The following is a 17,846-nucleotide window of genomic DNA, read 5'->3' as shown; positions in this document are numbered from 1 at the left end:
CTTTAGGAACAGGATTTTTGCTCCATCTTGATGACTAGAAACTTAATTTCTAATGAAACTTTTGCCATAACGGCAGCTTCTCACAAAAAAAAAAAAAAAAAAAAAAAGCCCTGAGGTTTCAGAGAGGGCCTGCAAGGGCTCTCCTCCACAGCACGTATCTTCCTGTGGGTGAACTGAGGCATTGAAGAGCCCTTGTCACTTGTGACCAGGCCATCTGGGTGTCCAAGGGCACAGGGAGAGGTTTTATTTCAGTTGTTTGTGTGCATGCCTACTGCTCATTAACCCAACAACAGCCTGCAGCAGCAGCAGTGGTCCTGGGTGGTGAGGTGAAGCAATCCCCCATGGACAAGAGCACCGCCACATATTTGATCTCTTATTTGAGCCAGTACAGATCTTGTACACCCAGTGCTTTACCACACCAGCTGCTTCAGTGACGTCTGATTTCAACCCACCGCCATCCCCGGACCCTGCATTACCCAAGTTACAAACCATGGCCTTGGCTCACCCTATAGCCACTGCTGCCTGAGCAGCCATAAATCTTCCACCACCTCTCAAAGCGCTGGGTTTGAAGTGATTCGTCACCCTGCCATCCTCTCCCCTCACCGCCATTTTGCAGCCTTCAAAGACATGCCCCAAATGCAATGCCTTCATTTAAAATGGGAAAAGGCTGGGACAGTATTTGACAGTATATTATTCCTCCTGTGCTGGTTTTGAGCCCCTCTCCCCACACCACTACTAGTGCTGTATAAAGGGTTCAGTGGTAAAAACCCACGCTGATTACAGGTGTAACACTCACAGGCACACACAGAAGCAGGCACACACACAATATGGCAGCCTTTGTTCTGCAAAGCCCCTCAGGTGTAGCCGCCAGGCACCATTTGTCTCATGCCACCGCTGGGCTGTACCCTGTGGCAGGGCAGCCCTCAGCCCAGCGGGCACCATGTTCTCCCCGCTCCTCACCCACAGCCCTGTCATGGTGGCCAGGGGTGACATGTGAGCGACAGCCACGATGGCCAAAGGCACGGCGTCTGCTCGGAGTCTTTTCTTGTGACAGCCCGTGAATGAAGCGGAGAGGTGCTGAGCCTCACCAACCCATGGTGTCTTGCAAAGATTATGTTGCAGAGGCAAAATTAATTGCTACCATGGAAACGAGTGAAGAATGAGCAAAATGATTACAACTGCAATACCTATTTAACAAGTTAGTTATTCACACTGAACTTTTATTCCCTTCCTCTCCAAAATCAGATTTGTCTGAAACACCGAATACTCATCTTTCCTGTGAAAAAGAGACAGTTAAGGCCTTCTGGCAATTTATATTTATTAGAAGTCTCTATTTTTGTCTTCATCTAGTCACATAGCTTGGATCATCCACATATCTTCCGACTAAAACCCTGAAAACACAATGTCCAAGACTTCGGGAACACTTTGTATTTGACTAGAGCCAAGTAGAACGCATTACTAGATTACACATATGATCTTCGTTATCTGGGATATTTAGCATTTGGCACTGGCCCCTGGAAGATAACATGCCAGAGTCATCTACTGTGCACTAGGAGAAGAAAGAGTAGCCTCTCCATGAGCAGCACGACCCTACTTCTACCTACAGAACAGAAAAAAACACCTCAGAGATTTCTGAAATCCCCAGTCTATACCTTTAACTTCTTAGACTGTAAAACACAAATAATAAAATTGGGGAGGGCTGGCTTTTTAGGTATTTCCTTTTCAGGTTCTGCAAAGGTTTGTTCATAAAACCTTTTAAAAATGATACTTAATTTTATTTTAAAACCAGTCTTGCTTCCAGCTTACACCAAAATAATATCATAAAGATGCTTAACTCTGTAATAAAGAGTAGTTTCATTACCGATCTTTTAATGTCTTTAGCATGCAGAGGAACATATCTATAAATGGTTATGAAGACTCAGATATGTAAAATTACATTACTAAGGCATATAAATAATTATATTGTTAAGCATGTAAAAATATCACTTTGGAAGATCTTGTGAGGCATGCATTAGCAAAAAGGAAGCTGCTAGCAACAGCAACACAGAATTTGGCTGTCCCTGTCATGTATCCTCCACGTGAACAGAGGTCCGCCAACACAGAGCAGAAACTTAGTAGCTTGGGCTGTCACATGTGAAAATTGTTTTGAGGGACAGCAGAACAAAGGCTGAAAATTTGGTTTGAAATAAGTCTTTATTATTAATGTCAATTATTTTGAGAAGACAAGACCTAACGCTTAAAAATCAAGGCCTCAGACATTTCTGTTTCAAACCCGTAATTTGTGTTGCACTGAAGTATATCATTAAGTTGTGCAGTTTTCATTAAAGGACACCAAGAAAAAAGGAAAATTAAGAGGAAAATTACAACTGTGCAACAGGTCTAGGGCCAAATATAACTAACCCAAATCCTTTACTGATTTCATACATATTAATGGCGTTAAAAATCAGACTTTTTTTCTGCATCTGAGTATCAGCCCAGAAAAATATCAAAAGCTTACTTTTTTGGTATATTTCTAGAATAACTTTGTTCAAAGTGCTTCCAAAGAAGACATGGGATGATGTGAAACAGTCTTTGCATGCCTATTCATCACTACTTTGCAAGGAAAGATAAACTGTACAAAAAAAAAAGGAGCAAAACCAGGAGGCAATGAATAGTCTGCATATTTTCATCTGTTGGTAGTAAGGGCCTGAATTCCAGTATAATATCTATACTATTTACTATGTTCCCCTGCTGCCTGCAGTTACAATCGAGTGAGATGGGGATTGCATGGTTGCACATCTGTACAAGACCATGACATTCAAAGTCATCTCAGAATTCCTCCACAGGCCAAGTTATCGTGTAGCTCCTTTTATATGGCTGATGTGGCAAGGCAAGATCTGTAAAGAAGGTCTAACTTTCATTAAACCAAATGGTATAGCAGGGGAAAAAGAAGACAAGCTTTTAAGCACACAAGACTTTCCAATTAGCTTCTCTTTCAGGACTGAAGAGCGCAGTGGAACAAAACAGTGTCTGCTTTTTCCAGCTAGATCTTCTTGTCTCACCTGCATCCTCCTGCTGTCACAGCTACAGCAATACTACCATTAAAAAACCTCAGTCCTCCGAATGCTGAAATAGCCATCTCCAGATGTCACAATGGTTTCTTTGAACAAACACCATTAATAAACTTTAAACTGCCCAAAGGTAGGTCTCAAATGGCTGCCACCACATTTTATGAAAATGCCCTGTATATAATCCAAGGGCACCTGACATATAAAATGGTATAAAAATACAAGCTGACTTGTGCTTCTAAGTATTTCCTGCCCTTTTAAACTTTGCACTTGTTCATTAATTTCAACAAATGTTGAGGTGAGCCAGCTGCTGAGGTGAGAGGATTCATATAAATCCCTCACAGATGTTTGCTAACTTCAGATAGGAGCTTTATTATCTACAAGTCATTAATCAACCATTAACAAGTAAGTGTTATGGAGTCCCGCTATTAAGGTTCACTGCCAAAGGAGAATAATGGATTTTGCAGGCTGGCTGTGTCTACAAGAAAGGGAACTAAGAGCTGAGACAGTTCTGAGATAAAACATTTGGAGGAGATTAGAAAACACGGGAAGTCATTTTGTTGCTCTCTAGCTTGCCTTAAGAGAAAGCACTTCACAGGAGTTAAGCATTTACACAACAAACTGAGGAGAAAGTTCAAGCTCATCCATCAGTTTAGTGATGAAGAGGAACGTGTTTTGCACAGCCAAACAAGGAAGTCAGGCATAGGTGAGAATTATTGCTCCTGCGAACAATAATAAACACTACATCATCCAACGTGTTAGTCTCTCACTGATAGACTTCAAAGCCACAAAATCACCTGCTCTGGCCTCCAGGGTCCTCAGACTTCACCAGACACCTCTCACTAAGGTCACAGACTTCAGTTCAAAACAACAGGAGCAGCCAAACCGTGGCACGCCACAGGCAGAGGACAGGCAGGGCTGAGGCAGAATCCTACAGCTCTGGAAGCGGCAGGGTCTGTCAGGCAAAGCATTGCCCTTCCTGCAGAACAAGGCAACATTTCCCATTCTTCAGTCCTCTACACCACAAAGTTTCTGCCAACTGGTCTTACATAAAAAAGAAAAAAAAAAAAGTCCTTCTGCACCCCAGATCTGGAAAGAATTTTGACCTGGACTATGTAAGCAAGACATACTTACACTTAAGAAACATTGTAAAATTCTTAGGTGCAAATTTACATGCAGAGTATTATCTCACTTAGAGGCTCTCCAGCTATGGCCAATTTCTGATACTTGTGGACCAAGCAATAAGACAACAACAAAAAAAGCAAAACTGAAGAGAAATGTTTATGTCTGAACCCCAGCAGGCAAATGACGAAGTTCTGAAATATGAATTCTGAATATAGTTAATTTTCTTTTTAGTATTGGCGACTGTCTTGAAGGGAATGTCCTCCCTTCAAGAATGTATTAACAGCCTGAAGGGAAGACATTTGCCCCATCCCTGGAAGTGTTCAAGGCCAGGCTGGATGGGGCTTTGAGCAGTGTGATCTGTTGGGAGGTGTCCCTGCCCATGGCAGGGGGTTGGAACGAGGCGGTCTTTAAGGTCCCTTTCACCCCAAACCATTCTGTGATTCTGTGACTCTCTGTGCAGACACAGGCGTATAAACGGCAGGAAACCCTGAAGTCCAAGGGCTGAGGGATCCAATCTCTTGTCCTCTGTACCCTTCAGGTATTGCTGCTCCCTACAGTAAGAGTCCACCTCTAATTTCAGAACCTCAGTTATGAATGTGTGATCTATGCCCAAAAGGTGGTATCACAACTATGCACATTACAAATACAGTGAAGAAATTGTAGTAAACGGAAAATAAGTATGGTAGTACAGACAAACGAAACATTTCAATATTCCCATGAAGGGGTTAAAATACCTATTCAACTTATTTTAAAGACTTGGAAACAAAGTCGGAGAGAGGCCACGGAAGAAATTTTACAGCCAGAACCAGAACACATGTTGCTGGCTCTCGGTCCTATGCTCAGGCCACTAGACTACACAAAAAGGTGCAAACGCCTTTAGGAATTCATTTCTAAGTTTTCTCTTTCATGTCATAGCCAGTAAAAAGACCTGCAAGTAGTTTCAACTCATTTTCCTTCCCTATTTTGCAACTCTGATGTTTTCACAGAATACTTTCACAGGTTTCTGAAATACTGTGGAATTCTGTGTGATGACAAATATGAAAGCAGGTATTGGTTAGATCAAACACAGAAAACTTTCCAAAGCTCACATACTGATTACTTAACACACCACAGTGTAGGAAAAAATATTCCTTACAAAGCCATACTTTAATTTCCCTCAATAATGTTTCTTAGTAAAGAGCTCTACACAGCTGGAAGCATTAACAGCCTACCAGATGGTTCACTTCTCGATAAATACTTATGTTTTGTAAGTTTAAAGTCTAATGAACTGTAGGTGCAGGAAGATAAAATTATGTATGCAGAGTGGTCCAAATGGCAGGTCAGGGGCCAGAGGCGGACAGTGGAAGAGCTCCACAGAAGCTCCCATTTCTGTGGTAGCTTTACATTGGGGTAGGAAGGGAGAAGAAATGGCTGATCCTGGCAGAAGACATGATGTGCTGAATGCTTCACACTTGCACACACCCACATACTCAGTCCTAGAAGCTCCTATGGGAGGACGGGAGTAGCTGGTGACCACCAGACCCTGGCCCACAGCGTTGTCCTAAGCCAGCCTGGGCTTCCAGAGCTCTGGAGAGACTGCATCATGCAGCAGATCCATGGCAGGAACTAAGCTCAAATTAAATGGTACAATCCCACAATAACCATGCCCGAGATACGCCTGGTACTGCATGTACAGCCAGCAAAACTCACTGACTCACCTTGAGACGGATCTAGATCTGTTAAGAGCTTTGACAAAGATCAAAGATGGTGCAGACTGGCGTCTTTGGGCCAAGCTCTTCATTTTCTGTTTGGAAAGAAAGACAAAATGAAATCATAGGTGAGATTGGGAACCATTAGTGCATGCATATGGACTTGTCGCAAACAGACTCCAATTTCAGGCCATGAGAAGAAATGATAAGTTACTGCCATCAGAAAATTTGGGAGAGGAAAATGCTTGCAAAATATCACGTATTGAGAAAAATAGGAGCATGGCCAGGAAGCCCATGATACAGAAAAGTTGATCATTAGTGTCCATACAGAGATGCTTGAGGTATTGCATGCATGAAATAAACATCTAGAGCATTTCCTAAAACACTTTTTGACCCTTAAGAATCTATTGTACTTCAAGTGTATCAGGAATCCAGATGGTGATTCAAATTTCAAATGCTTGATACATTTCTGTGCCTCGTCTGACATATACCATAAATTAAGGTCTGAATTCTACCCCCCTAAGACTGCCTGCTACACAGGGCTAAAAGTTTTTTCCAAATCTTTAGAGCTCTAAAGAGGTATGAACAGTTTTATTCCCTATTAATCTAACTGGAGCACTACCTCTCGTCTCTCGGTAGTCATTAATGACATTTTTTTCATTCCTGATCACGTATGGGACAAAATAGGGAAGTGAGAGGCAGGGCAGTTCTCAGAAGGCACAGAAAAATAGGAGGGAATAGGCAAAAGGAAGCACTCAAAGACGGAATGCAGCAGGAAAAAATAAAAATAAAAATAATAAAAAAAAACAAAGCACAGGTAAGAGATGAAAATATCAGTAGCTATCAAGGGAGTACGGATTCCCATTGAGTGAAGTTGAATACCGCAATAAAAATACCGAGCACATAAACAATGCTGTTTTCCCCAGAGGCAGAAATTTTCGAAAGCATGTGCTGAAGACAGAAACACACATTGCCCTGAGCACAAATGTATTCACCACCGTATTTTTTTCCCTTCTGCAGCCAGAAATAGGACTGAGGAGTCCTGGCCCAAACCCTGGAGCTGCTCTAGGAAGCGGTGGTGCAGCCTCCTGCTGCTGAGGTGCGTGACCTCTTCCTTCGCAGCCTCTCCACCAGGAGGACGGTTGTTACCTTATTTAGCTCAAATATTTTTCATAGTAAACCAGTGAACAAGAGGAATGAGGCTGAGCACCTCCCGAGACCCAGACAGACCGGTGTCCTGTGCTGTCCTCCACACCAGGCTGGGCACCGCCGGGAGCACACAAACGAACACGCCTCTGACAGTCACGAACTCACTGCTCGCGGCTAATCGCAAAGCAAGATTTTCTTCCTTTACAATAAATTTAACCACTGAATGCCAAGATGCCCAGTGCAATACATTAGGGAACGACTGATTTCTGCCCATTTATGCTCTGGACGTGGCACGCATTTTATTTGGGCAGGTGCACAGTAAGCTTCACTCTGAGGAAAGAAATTCTACAGCAATTCGTGTTTTGCTTTGGACAAGTGTATTTCTTTTACTCATTGCAATGCATTTGTTAGTGTTGTTTGGGTTTTTTTGTTCCCCTTTGTTTATGTAGAGCACGCTTGTTTATTTTTTTAGATATTCAGTTGCATAAACTCAACTGTAATTTTAGTTCACCCTTAAAAATGATCCCCTCCTACCCATTTCTACCATCAAGAAATAACCTTCTCAAGACCAATAAATTAGGTCTCGTCTGGGACCCTTTAGATGTCTTCCATCCAAATGAAAGATTTCACCTAACCATCAGTTTTTGTAGGAGTTCATACAAAGCATCAACTCTCGGTCGGAAATTCACTGCAAGTCTCATTTTTGGGCAGGTGGCTTTCAGGGGGTGGTTCAAACTGGAGCATCTCAGCTCCTGTAAACACAGTGGGGCTTGGTGATTATTTCCAGAGATCTTACATACTTTGACTGCTCAGGTCTGAAAAGAAAGCCACTCAAAAAAATGCAGCATTTTGAAATCATAGAATCACTTAGGCTGGAAAAGTCCCTTCGGATCATCAAGTCCAACCATCAGCTAACACCAAGTCCACCACTTAAACCCTGTCCCTAAGCGTCTCATCCACACATCTCCTAAATACCTCCAGGGATGGCGACTCCACCATTTCCCTGGGCAAACCATTCCAACTCCTCAACACTCTTTCCATGAAGAAATCTTTCCTGATATCAATTCTAAACCTCCCCTAACACAACTTGAGGCCGTATCCTCACTTCCTTGGGATGTTTCCTAAATCTCTCTCAATTACGGCAATCTTTTTCATGGCTGGGCTAGCAGTGCTGCATAGCACCTGTGAAATTCCAGCCTTGACTTAAATATCTGAGGACTAAGGTAAAGCTTAGGACTACCACAAGTTTGACAACAGCTGATATGACCAGCACAGCCACAGACAGACCCAATGCAGGAGGGGATCCCAAGAGGTCTGTGGTCCAGCAAGGTCTGTGCTACCTCCAAGCAGGAGATTCCACAGCCCTTCTGGGCAGCCTCTTAGTACAGACTGAAGCTGTTAAGCAAAACTTTAAAAAAAAAAAAAAGAGCCTGAAAACATGAAAAAGATCACTGATGAGATTTGGAAAAGGAAAATTTTCACAGCAAAAATGAAGTGAGTCAGGTCAGCTGTATGCAAATAAAAACGTTACCCAGAGACATTAACTACAGAGATTGTTTATAACCTCTTTAATTAGGGGTTGTTTTGTTCTTATTTTGCCATGTACAGAGTCTGCGGGGTGAAAATAAGAGTCCATCTTGATGACTTGACTTGATTTTATTTTGAGAAGGAAAAGGACAAATTCATTTTTGGCTAGGTTGGACCCACATGTCTGCTCCCCTTCGTTTCCCCGCTGCTACATGTGCAAGGATGTCCCCCTGGCAATGTGGAGAGGAGCAGACACATCCTGGACAGCTGCAGTGAGAGCAGATGTTTGGGAGCAAAAGGAGATGCAATGATCAAGTATCGAAGCATGGGACACTGAGAAGCATTTCACAACGTGTCCCACATCATAACCTCCCATTTTTTCATGTAAATATTAGAAAGGCCAACACGGGGAGAAATCCTCATACTTGCTGGTTGAGTCACAGCCATGTGAAATGTATCATAAAATCAGGATCCATAATGAATGTTTACAGTGTGCCAGATGCAAAGATGATAATCTTGTATCGGCCGGAACAAACCAGAGTTATCTTTGCCTTCCTCACGTCCAAAAGCTTCAGTTCTCTCCCCCCTCCCCTCGAGTTCAGGTTTAACTTCATACTTTCTGCATTTCTGCTGGTGGTTGCCTCGATTCCTTTTTTAACTGAAACAAAAGGGTTTGCTTTTGTGGTTGTAGGACTGGGGGTACGCTTCAGCGTTTGGCTAGTTTCTCGTCTGGTGTAAACAGATGTAGGGCTATAGATTTCAAAAGAATGAGCTTACACCAGATAACGATCAGACCTATGCTCTGAACCACTATTTTGTAAACTCTGGTGGTAGGTGGTGTATGAGCAGATCAGCCCACCGTGCTGAGGACAGTAACCTCGCAAACCATGACTGGGAACCATGCTGTCTCTGCTCATGAATCAGAGCCCTTCTGGGGAGCAGGGTTAAAGCAGAACTTCCACAAGTATCTCACAGGTCGGTGGCTGCAGGAATAATCTACTTCTGACTGCCTATATCCACCTAATTTGGCTAGCAGTTGAAGTGGATACTGATATTGTATGGAATTTATGTAAATGAATATATCTGAGGTGGGATATTAATCCCCACTCCACAAAAAAGGAAGCAGCAGCATCTGCGTGCTGCCTTTAAAAAAGCATCAAACTGAAGATAAAGCACTCCCTTGTGATTTGTGTACATCACTTAACCACGTTAAGCTTAGAAGGAGAATGCCAGAACATAAATAAAATAAAGAACGCATGAAAAAAATGAGTGGCACTTACTATTTCTTTTGTGGTGAAAAACAACTTAGGAACCAGATACGGAGCGTTTATGACATTTTGCAAGTATCCAGAGCAGCAAAACTCTGTGCAGCCACCCTGCTGCAGCTACTGCAGAGGTGTAGGAGGTAGGAGGTAGGCATGGGCAGGAGAACACGGGGCTGCTGTGCTGTGCTGGGCTTCCCCAGCAGCACAGCACCCATCCTGCCGGGTTGCTGCACATGGCCAACACACAGGAGGATTCCCCCCACCCAGCTTCAGCCTTGCACACCTGAGCCACCCGCTCCGTGCTCCTCTTCTTGTCCCCAGAGAGAAAAGGACACATTCAGTTCACCTGTCCTGCTTTGTTCGTTAAGATGAAACGAGTCTTGACCTAGAAGTGCTGATTTCCTCCACCCACTGCAAAAGAAAACTAAGGCGACCAACGGGGCTGAATTAATCAGCTCAATCCTCTCTTTGCTATCTGAGTAAAGGACAGGGAGCAGAAGAATTTGTGAGCTTAACTCCGTACGGAACAATTGTCCTCTTAGTGAAGGGCCTGAGTTAAGGATGAAGAAATGGTTTTACCTGTATGGTATGTAAGAGATTCATACATGAAATAGTTGAAGAAGGCATTCGGCTCCTAACTAACAGGTGGACACAGCAGAAATGCCTCCTCAGCAGTTTGCAGACACCCTTGCTAAAAGCCTCCCCAGAGATGAAAGGATTTCAGGCTCCTGATTTACAGGCTCGCTCCAGAAGTGGGTCAAGGCTGGGCCATGTGCCTGGGTCATTTAACCGGGTGACAGGGACAGCACCCAGATGTACTCAGGATTGCGCTCAAGTGGCTAAGCTCTCCCTCCCGCTGCTTTATTTTTCTAATAAAAAGAAGTCCGATTTTAACAAAGCCTGCTCTATAAAACTATCTAAGTTAATAACCATGAGGGATTTCACCCATGCAAACTCTGTTCTTGTTGTCTGAGCAACAAAACAGATCCCTGAGACGCGTTTCTGGTTCAGCTAGACAGGAACCAAAGCGCAGAACACAACCCTTTACAGAAACCCGCACAACAAAGTTCAGCTCACTGCTTGACAAACATTGAAAAAACCAACGCAATCCTCATCAGCCGGGAGGTAATTTTCCAAGACAAGTGGGTATCACTCTCTCCCCTGTATCGCTGGGCTTCTTACGAGGCAATAAATCCCTTCTTCCTCCACGCCATAATCCAGTGGTTGTTAGACTCATGGTGTATGGCTGCCTAAAAATACCAGAAATAACAAGAATCTCTTTTTCTTGGGCAGAGCAAGAAATGGCCCTACAGTGACCTGTAACATTCCTGAGCCCTTATAAAGAGGGTGAGAAGATGGCTGCGTGTGCACCGCTGGCTCAAGCGGCCGAACGTGTGCCTGTGTGCCCGGGAGACGGCCAGGTCCCGCGGGGAGCCCATTTACCATCACCGCAGAGCAGGTGACAAAACTATGTGCTTGTGTTTATGCTGGCAGGATGCTTCTACTTACAAGGACTTTCCTAAAAAGAAAGCCATTCTGGATGGAGAAAATGATGGCACGGAGGAAAGAGCTACCAAGAGAGGGGAAGAAAACGCCGCTGATCACGGACCAGCAGCTGCTGGAGAGCATGGGGCAGATGGAGACCAAAGGTGGAAAGAAAAACCTGATGAAAGAACCTTCGAGTAAAAGAAAAAAAACATCTCACAAAGGATGCTAAACCTTGGAAGCCTGGATGTAGATGTGTTGGAAGGATCTCAGCCATTTACATTAAGGGCAGGAGATGTGGAAGACGACTACGAACGTGGATGAAGGCAGTGCTGAGCATTTAGCCTGGGGGTCCTGCTGGCAGCTGCCCTGTGCCCGCTGCTCAGACCTGAGACTTTGCCTGTGGTGGCCGTGATGGAGCCCAGGTTTTCCTTCCGAGCCTCACAAAGCAGGAGCGTTAACACAGAGACACGATTCGGCCCCGGTTTCTGTGCAGCAAGGCCTTCTTTGGAGCAGTGACAGGTGACAGAGGGAGCAGATTCCCCCCTCTACACACGGATACTTCAAGCAGCGTTAAGTAAAGAGACAACGATGTGCTACATGCAGTTCTTGGGTGCTGGCTTCTACATGGCATGCTAGGTCCCTCTCCTTCCTACTGCCATCATGTGGGACTAAAACAAAAAACAGAAAACCGAGACCAAGAAACGTAAGAGCTAGAACATATTGCTTTGTGCATTACCTTCAATTTCTCTCGTGGACAGACAGAGGAGGGCTGGCTATTTCTAGTTCTGAACTGAAAACTGAAGCAGCAGCACCAGGCACATCACAGAAAGCGATCACAAGTCAGCACAGCCTGCCGAGGTCGTTCCATCCTAAGGACCTTACATGGATGAATTCATTAAAACAGGGGGGTTTTCTGTCCTCGTCAGAGATGCTACAAGGTAGGTCCGCAGGATGACAGGAATCGTCCGATGTCCAACACATCACAGAAGCGATCCTGGAGAGCTGAGACTTCTGGCACTGCGTGGTGTGATTTTGACCACAGCCCCCCAAATCCTCGGCCAGGAGCAGAGCAGAGAGGACAGATGCTCACAGGAAGGAGCAATCTCAGCCTTAAGGAGCTTTACATCAAGAACATATATATAAGGGCATGAGAGCCAGGTGTCATCAAGCGTAATGGCAAATACACACTTGATTCATCTTCGCAGGGTAAGACAAAGAAGAGGATGAAGATTATGCATGATTGCCTTTTCTCTTCCAATTCAATTTGCTTGAATTTTATCCATTTAGTACACCATCAGGAAAACAAGTTTCCTTTTCCTGACAGCAAACTGCTGCCCTATGTGTGACCAGGATCACAAAGAAAAATACTTTTATGGTAATAGAACCACATTTTAAGCCTCAAACAACAAATAGTGTTGTACAAAACGGTTAACTTTTTGTACACACTGTATGAGTAAATATAAAGAACTGCGGAGCCTCACAAAAATTATAAGTAGTCACTTGAAATTTTCAAGGAGGCAGCAAAAAATCCTAAGAGCGATTGCTTATGTTAACAAATATTGTCTTGTGTAAAATATGCGGCATTGGATGGAATCTAACCCCTCTGTGAAGGGAGAAGTGAAACACCAGAAACTTATAAATACAGTTAAATGACCACAGCTGTTACTGCTGACACAGATATACTGGCATAAAAGACATGCTGAATAGTTTGTTTTGATAAATCTGTAGAAATAAGCTCTATCAGTAAAATCACTCTTACTCACGTTACTTCAGCCCACTTCAGAGTTGCATCAATTTACTGGTACTGGTTACTAAACCAAACAGCCAGTACAAAACTTCTCTGTGGGCCAACCGAGCATTGTCCAGCAACCCCACTAAGTCCAGTAAAGGGGGGAATCTGGCCGAGAATTTTCCAAAAGCATTCACTAAGACGCTGGACTTCAATGTCACGTTTCAGCAGGGTGTCTCGAATGCCTTACAAGCGTTTAACAGGGAGAACCTCCCAGCGTGCGTGAGGCATGCTAGCAGTGCAGACCGCTCTGCACAGAAAGGAAGTGTTCCCCCAAAAAATAGTCTAACCGGGCACACAAAATACATGAAGTGAGTCCTAGACAATTCCTATCTCTTGGTCTTGTGATGAGATCAAGCATGTGATCCTTCAGCTTTGTTTTGACAGCCAAGTGGAAGATAAAATAGGAATTCAGACGACCACAGAACAACGCAGCAAATCTCAGCGAAAGAAATTTAATTTGGCAAAGGCATAGCCACAATAATAAAAAGGGAGAAAGGTTTGGTGGCCGCTCACCGTGCTGTATTTGGGGGCGTTTGTGTCAGAACGCAGAACAGCGTTAAACACATATTTTCAACAGTATCTTTCACCTTGCCATGCTGTGTCACCAGGATCAAAGCTGATCTCTTGCCAACACGTCCCTCCATACAACTGCACGGACCCACACCAGCAGTGCAATCTCTCCTGCCATAACAAAGACTTGCAGGATTGTCAAAAAGTGTGGTGCCTTGGGAGTCAAAACGGAGGTATTCAGAGAGACTTGGGGGCCTTAGTAAAGAAAAAAAATACTCAAACTGCCATTGAGATCCAGCTTCAAGCCCAACGTTGAACAAGCAAAAAGGCAGGAAGCTTCCACCCCGGTGAGGCGCAGAAAGGTGGTTTGCTGGGATGCTCACGGGAGCACCAGGACCGTGGGGGAGCATCGGGGGGCTGGGCTGGGCTGGCTGCACGCCGCTGGGCAGGAAGGTTTCCAAACGTCCCCCCGCCGCCTCTGCCTGCACGCCGAGGAATTCCAAGAGGGCTGCCAAGATCCGTAAAAAGTAACATCCCTGCTCCCCTGTCAGCGCTGGCGAAAACAAGGTCTGCGTTCCTTCGGCGGGAGCAGGAACAGGAAGCTCGAGTGCTGCCATCAGTACTTGTCCTCAACGCCGGGTCCCAAAGCAGACCTCGTAAGAAAGCAATTTCATCTTCACAGCACTCGAGCATCCCTTCTCGTTCCAGGTGGTGTCTGGCATCGGGGCAGCAAGGTACACGGCACTCGGTCTTCAGCAAAAATCAAAGAAGTGGAAGAAGGAAAATCAAAGCCACGCGTGTAGCTGTCTCAAATTAGACTGCAGGATCAGAGAGGGTGAGCATCCTCTCCGTCGTTTCATCCAGCCAGGCAGCAGAAGACACTCCACCACTTTGTGCAGGTGCACTGCCCTCCCTCTTCAGAAACCTATCGGGTACGAACCGCGGCACCGCGTGGCACGAGCCTTGGCTGTCCAGGCAAACATTTCACAGCGATCTCTGCCCTGGGCAGGTTGGACGCCGCGTGCCTTGGTGGGACACGGCACACACGGACACATCCCAAGGAAATTCACAGCGTCGCCTCCCAGCCCAAATTGATGCTCTGGAGGAGGAGGAGAGGGACCGGGACCCCTCCGGGCACCGCAGCGCCCCAGCCAGCCAAGCCCCAGGCACCGCTCGGCAGCAGGGCTGGACACAAGCTCAGCCTCTGCTGCCACACATCCTAAATTCATGCCATCAGGTGGAGGGATTTAAGAAAGGACACTGTCACCTGGCCACTCGTTCTAATCCTGCCAGCATATTCAGCAGCCAGCGGCACCGTACTCCCCTACAGACAGGCAGTGCCTGGAATTAAACGGCACAATTGGTGCGGGAAGGCACCCGGCTCCACCTCGGGTAGAAAAACACTACAGCACTCGCTATAAACCAAGGGGAAAAAAGAGTTCATGTTCGACACAGTGGGAAGAATGTGCTTGTTACAGCTCGCTCCTTCCCGCAGCGTGCACGGCACAAGCGAGCACCCGGCTGCGTGCAGGAGCGAGCGTTTCGCACTTGGCCGTGTCGGATGCCGCCACGCCACCCATCACGCAGATTTTACAACCAGCTTCGGATTTGGGACGGCGCTCGTTTTCGATCTGGGAAGCCGCTCGTCCGTTTCTCTCCCCCAAAGCACGTGTGGGAGCACCCAGCACCCCCCCGGCCCCAGCCAAACCCTTCCCCGGCCCCCCGGGACATTCCACCATCACCCCCCGGGGCTCCCCTGGACGACCACCCCGCAAACCCCATCCCTGCCACGCATCCCCACCGCAACACCTGCACCCCGCAGAGCCCCCTTCCCCAGCCCAGCCCCGCACCAGAACCCCCCCGTCTCGCCCCGGGCTGCACCCCGGTCACCCCACAACCCCTTCCGCAGCCCCCCCAAGCCCCCCACCGGGGCTGCCCACCCGGAGGAGCCCCCCAGCTCCCCAGGAGCTCCCAGCACCGCCGGGATCCTCCTGCAGCGAGCTCTCCCGGGGACACCCCATCCCCATCCCCACCTCCCCCGACGCCCCCCCCCGCAACTGCCCGCCGAGGGTCCCCGGTGGGGCACCGGCACCGCGGGGGCGAGGCAGGCACCACCACCGGCCTCACCTTCTTGCTGTCGGCGGCGGCGAAGCCCCTGCCCTCGCCGCTCACCGAGGCCGAGCGGGCCGGCCCGAGGTGCTCCTGCTGGGGGGACATCGCGGCCATGCGGCCCCCCGCCGCCGCCCCCGCCCCGCCGCCGCCGCCCGCACCATGGACAGGGCGCGCCACCGCGGGACACGCCCCCGGCAGGCCACGCCCCCTCTGACCACGCCCACACGAAGCCACGCCCCCTCCAGCCTCTCCCCCCCCCCCTCTACTGAGCGGGGGGGTTGAGGCGCATGCGCCCCGCTGGGAAGTGGGGAAGGGGAGGGAGGGAGTGAACTCGTGGTGCGCGTGCGCGGTGTGGGGCTGAGGGGAATTGGGGGGGGGGGGGCTGTGGGGGGGGCTGTGGGGACCCCGGGTCAGCCCCCCCCGGCTCCAAACGCCCTGCACAAGGCAGGGACCCTCCAGAGACATGGCGTGGGGGTGTCCCCGCTGGAGGGGCAGGAGGCGGGGGGGGGCTGGGGTACTGTCCTGGGGGGCTGAGGGGTGCTGAGGGGGTCCTGGGGGGTGCTGAGGTGTCCTGGGGGGCGCTGAGGGGTGCTGAGGGGGTCCTGGGGGGTGCTGAGGGGTGCTGGGGGTATTTAGGGGGTGCTGAGGGGTGCTAGGGGGTGCTGAGGGGATGCCTAGGAGGTGCTGAGGGGGTGCTGAGGGGTTCGAGGGGGTGCTTAGAGGGTGCTGGGGGCTGCTAAGGGGTGGTGAGGGGTCTTGGGGAGTGCTGAGGGGTGCTAGAGGGTGTAGAGGAGGTGCTAAGGGGTACTGAGGGGTGCTGAGAGGTGCTGAGGGGATGCCTAGGTAGTGCTGAGGGGTGCTAGGGGGTATTGAGGGGGTGCTGGGGGTACTGAAGGGTGCTAGGAGGTGCTGAGGGGTGCTAGGTGGGCGCTGAAGGGGTACTGAGGGGTGCTAGGGGGTGCTGAGGGGATGCCTGGGTGGTGCTGAGGGGTGCTAGGGGGTGCTGAGGTGGTCCTGGGGGTTGCTGAGAGGTGCTGTCATGCTCCAGAAGGCCACCAGCGACCCGTTGGAAGCGAGTGGATGGCACTGGCCCAAGGGCAACCATGTGGGAACGGGCTCTGAGTAAATCCCGTCTGGAAGCTGGGAGGAGGCGTGCTGGTGGTAGGGGCGGTGAGGCCGTGGAGGAGCTCTGTCACATCCTGCCTTTCTCCACGTTGGGAGGTGGAATTTTATCTCCCGCCTTTGCGGTGGGTACAGGCTCTGCGAGCATTTCCTCCAGTGCTGAACACCAAAAAAAGGCAGAAAAAGAGAGGCCCTGCCATCTCACGTGCAGCTGTTCCCATCTCCCACCTTCCTTCTGTACCGGGACTCGGTCCGGCTCCGTAAGGTCACTTCTCCTCTGGATCAGCTCCCGCCAGGTTCTCCTGGATGCACAAATGCCCATGGCAGCGGCCACTCTTGCCATGTACGCCTGAAACAGCGGGGAATGGCGATGTTTGGTGTCGCCTCGTGTGGCCGCCTTGGCGGGTTGTGAAGGCCCAGCAGCTCCACGGGTCAGCGCTTCAGTGCTCCCATCACTGAGATCGATGTGGGCACCTGCCCTCTGCTTGCACCCTGCTCTCTGCAAGTCAGGGGAATCGTGTAATGGAAAGCGAAGGGAAGATGAAATATTAACGCCTGGGATGCAGCCTGAGTGCTGCTGCCTCCTCTGCAGAAGCACTGGGCTTTCCCACATCCACCTCTTCGCTGTTCCTCATCACCCTTTGCAAAAAAAAACGAGCCATAGACATTTATAAGCACTTGGGTGCTCGGTGATAGCTCTTGGATGTCTCCATGCTGGTGTGTCGGGGCTCAGAAAGCCCCATGGGCTGCCCCGAATGTCCTCATGGAGGAGAAGTAGACAGCTAGGGCAGAGGTGTGTGCGCACCATGTATGCAGTTGAGCCATTTCCCGCTCGTTGAATTTGTATGCTCTTTCATCCGACGTGACAAAACCTTGGCAGCACCCAGCCTGACACATCCGATGCCGGGGCAGGTCCCGGCGTGGCTGCGAGAGGGCTGAGGAAAGATTTGTCAGGGGAGGGAGGAGGCTGCGCGCTCTGTCTATTCCAAGCCCAGGATGCATTTAGCGATTTGGCACCCTG

General features: G+C 48.3%; 1 protein-coding gene across 4 annotated transcripts in view; it reads right to left on the bottom strand.

The window, feature by feature from the left end:
- Positions 1 to 15,878, bottom strand: part of ARHGAP20 (Rho GTPase activating protein 20) — a 61,968-nt gene extending 46,090 nt beyond the window's left edge. The window contains exons 1-2 of one of the 4 annotated variants that reach the window (XM_080580375.1): positions 15,719 to 15,878; positions 5,870 to 5,955 (exon numbers count right to left, since the gene is read on the bottom strand). In XM_080580375.1, the coding sequence (XP_080436501.1) occupies positions 5,870 to 5,955; positions 15,719 to 15,817 (185 nt within the window). In that variant the 5' untranslated portion in view covers positions 15,818 to 15,878. Of the gene's footprint in view, positions 1 to 5,869; positions 5,956 to 12,025; positions 12,323 to 13,052; positions 14,987 to 15,718 lie in introns of those variants that run through there. The other 3 variants (XM_080580377.1, XM_080580376.1, XM_080580378.1) reach the window with 3 other exon arrangements.
- Between the last annotated feature and the right edge of the window lie 1,968 nt (positions 15,879 to 17,846).

The sequence above is a fragment of the Anser brachyrhynchus genome, assembly GCF_964034855.1.
Source record: "Anser brachyrhynchus genome assembly, chromosome: 1".
Classification (NCBI taxonomy): domain Eukaryota; kingdom Metazoa; phylum Chordata; class Aves; order Anseriformes; family Anatidae; genus Anser; species Anser brachyrhynchus.
The sequence above is the reverse complement of the archived record's forward strand: the minus strand, read 5'-3'. Positions and strand labels throughout refer to the sequence as shown.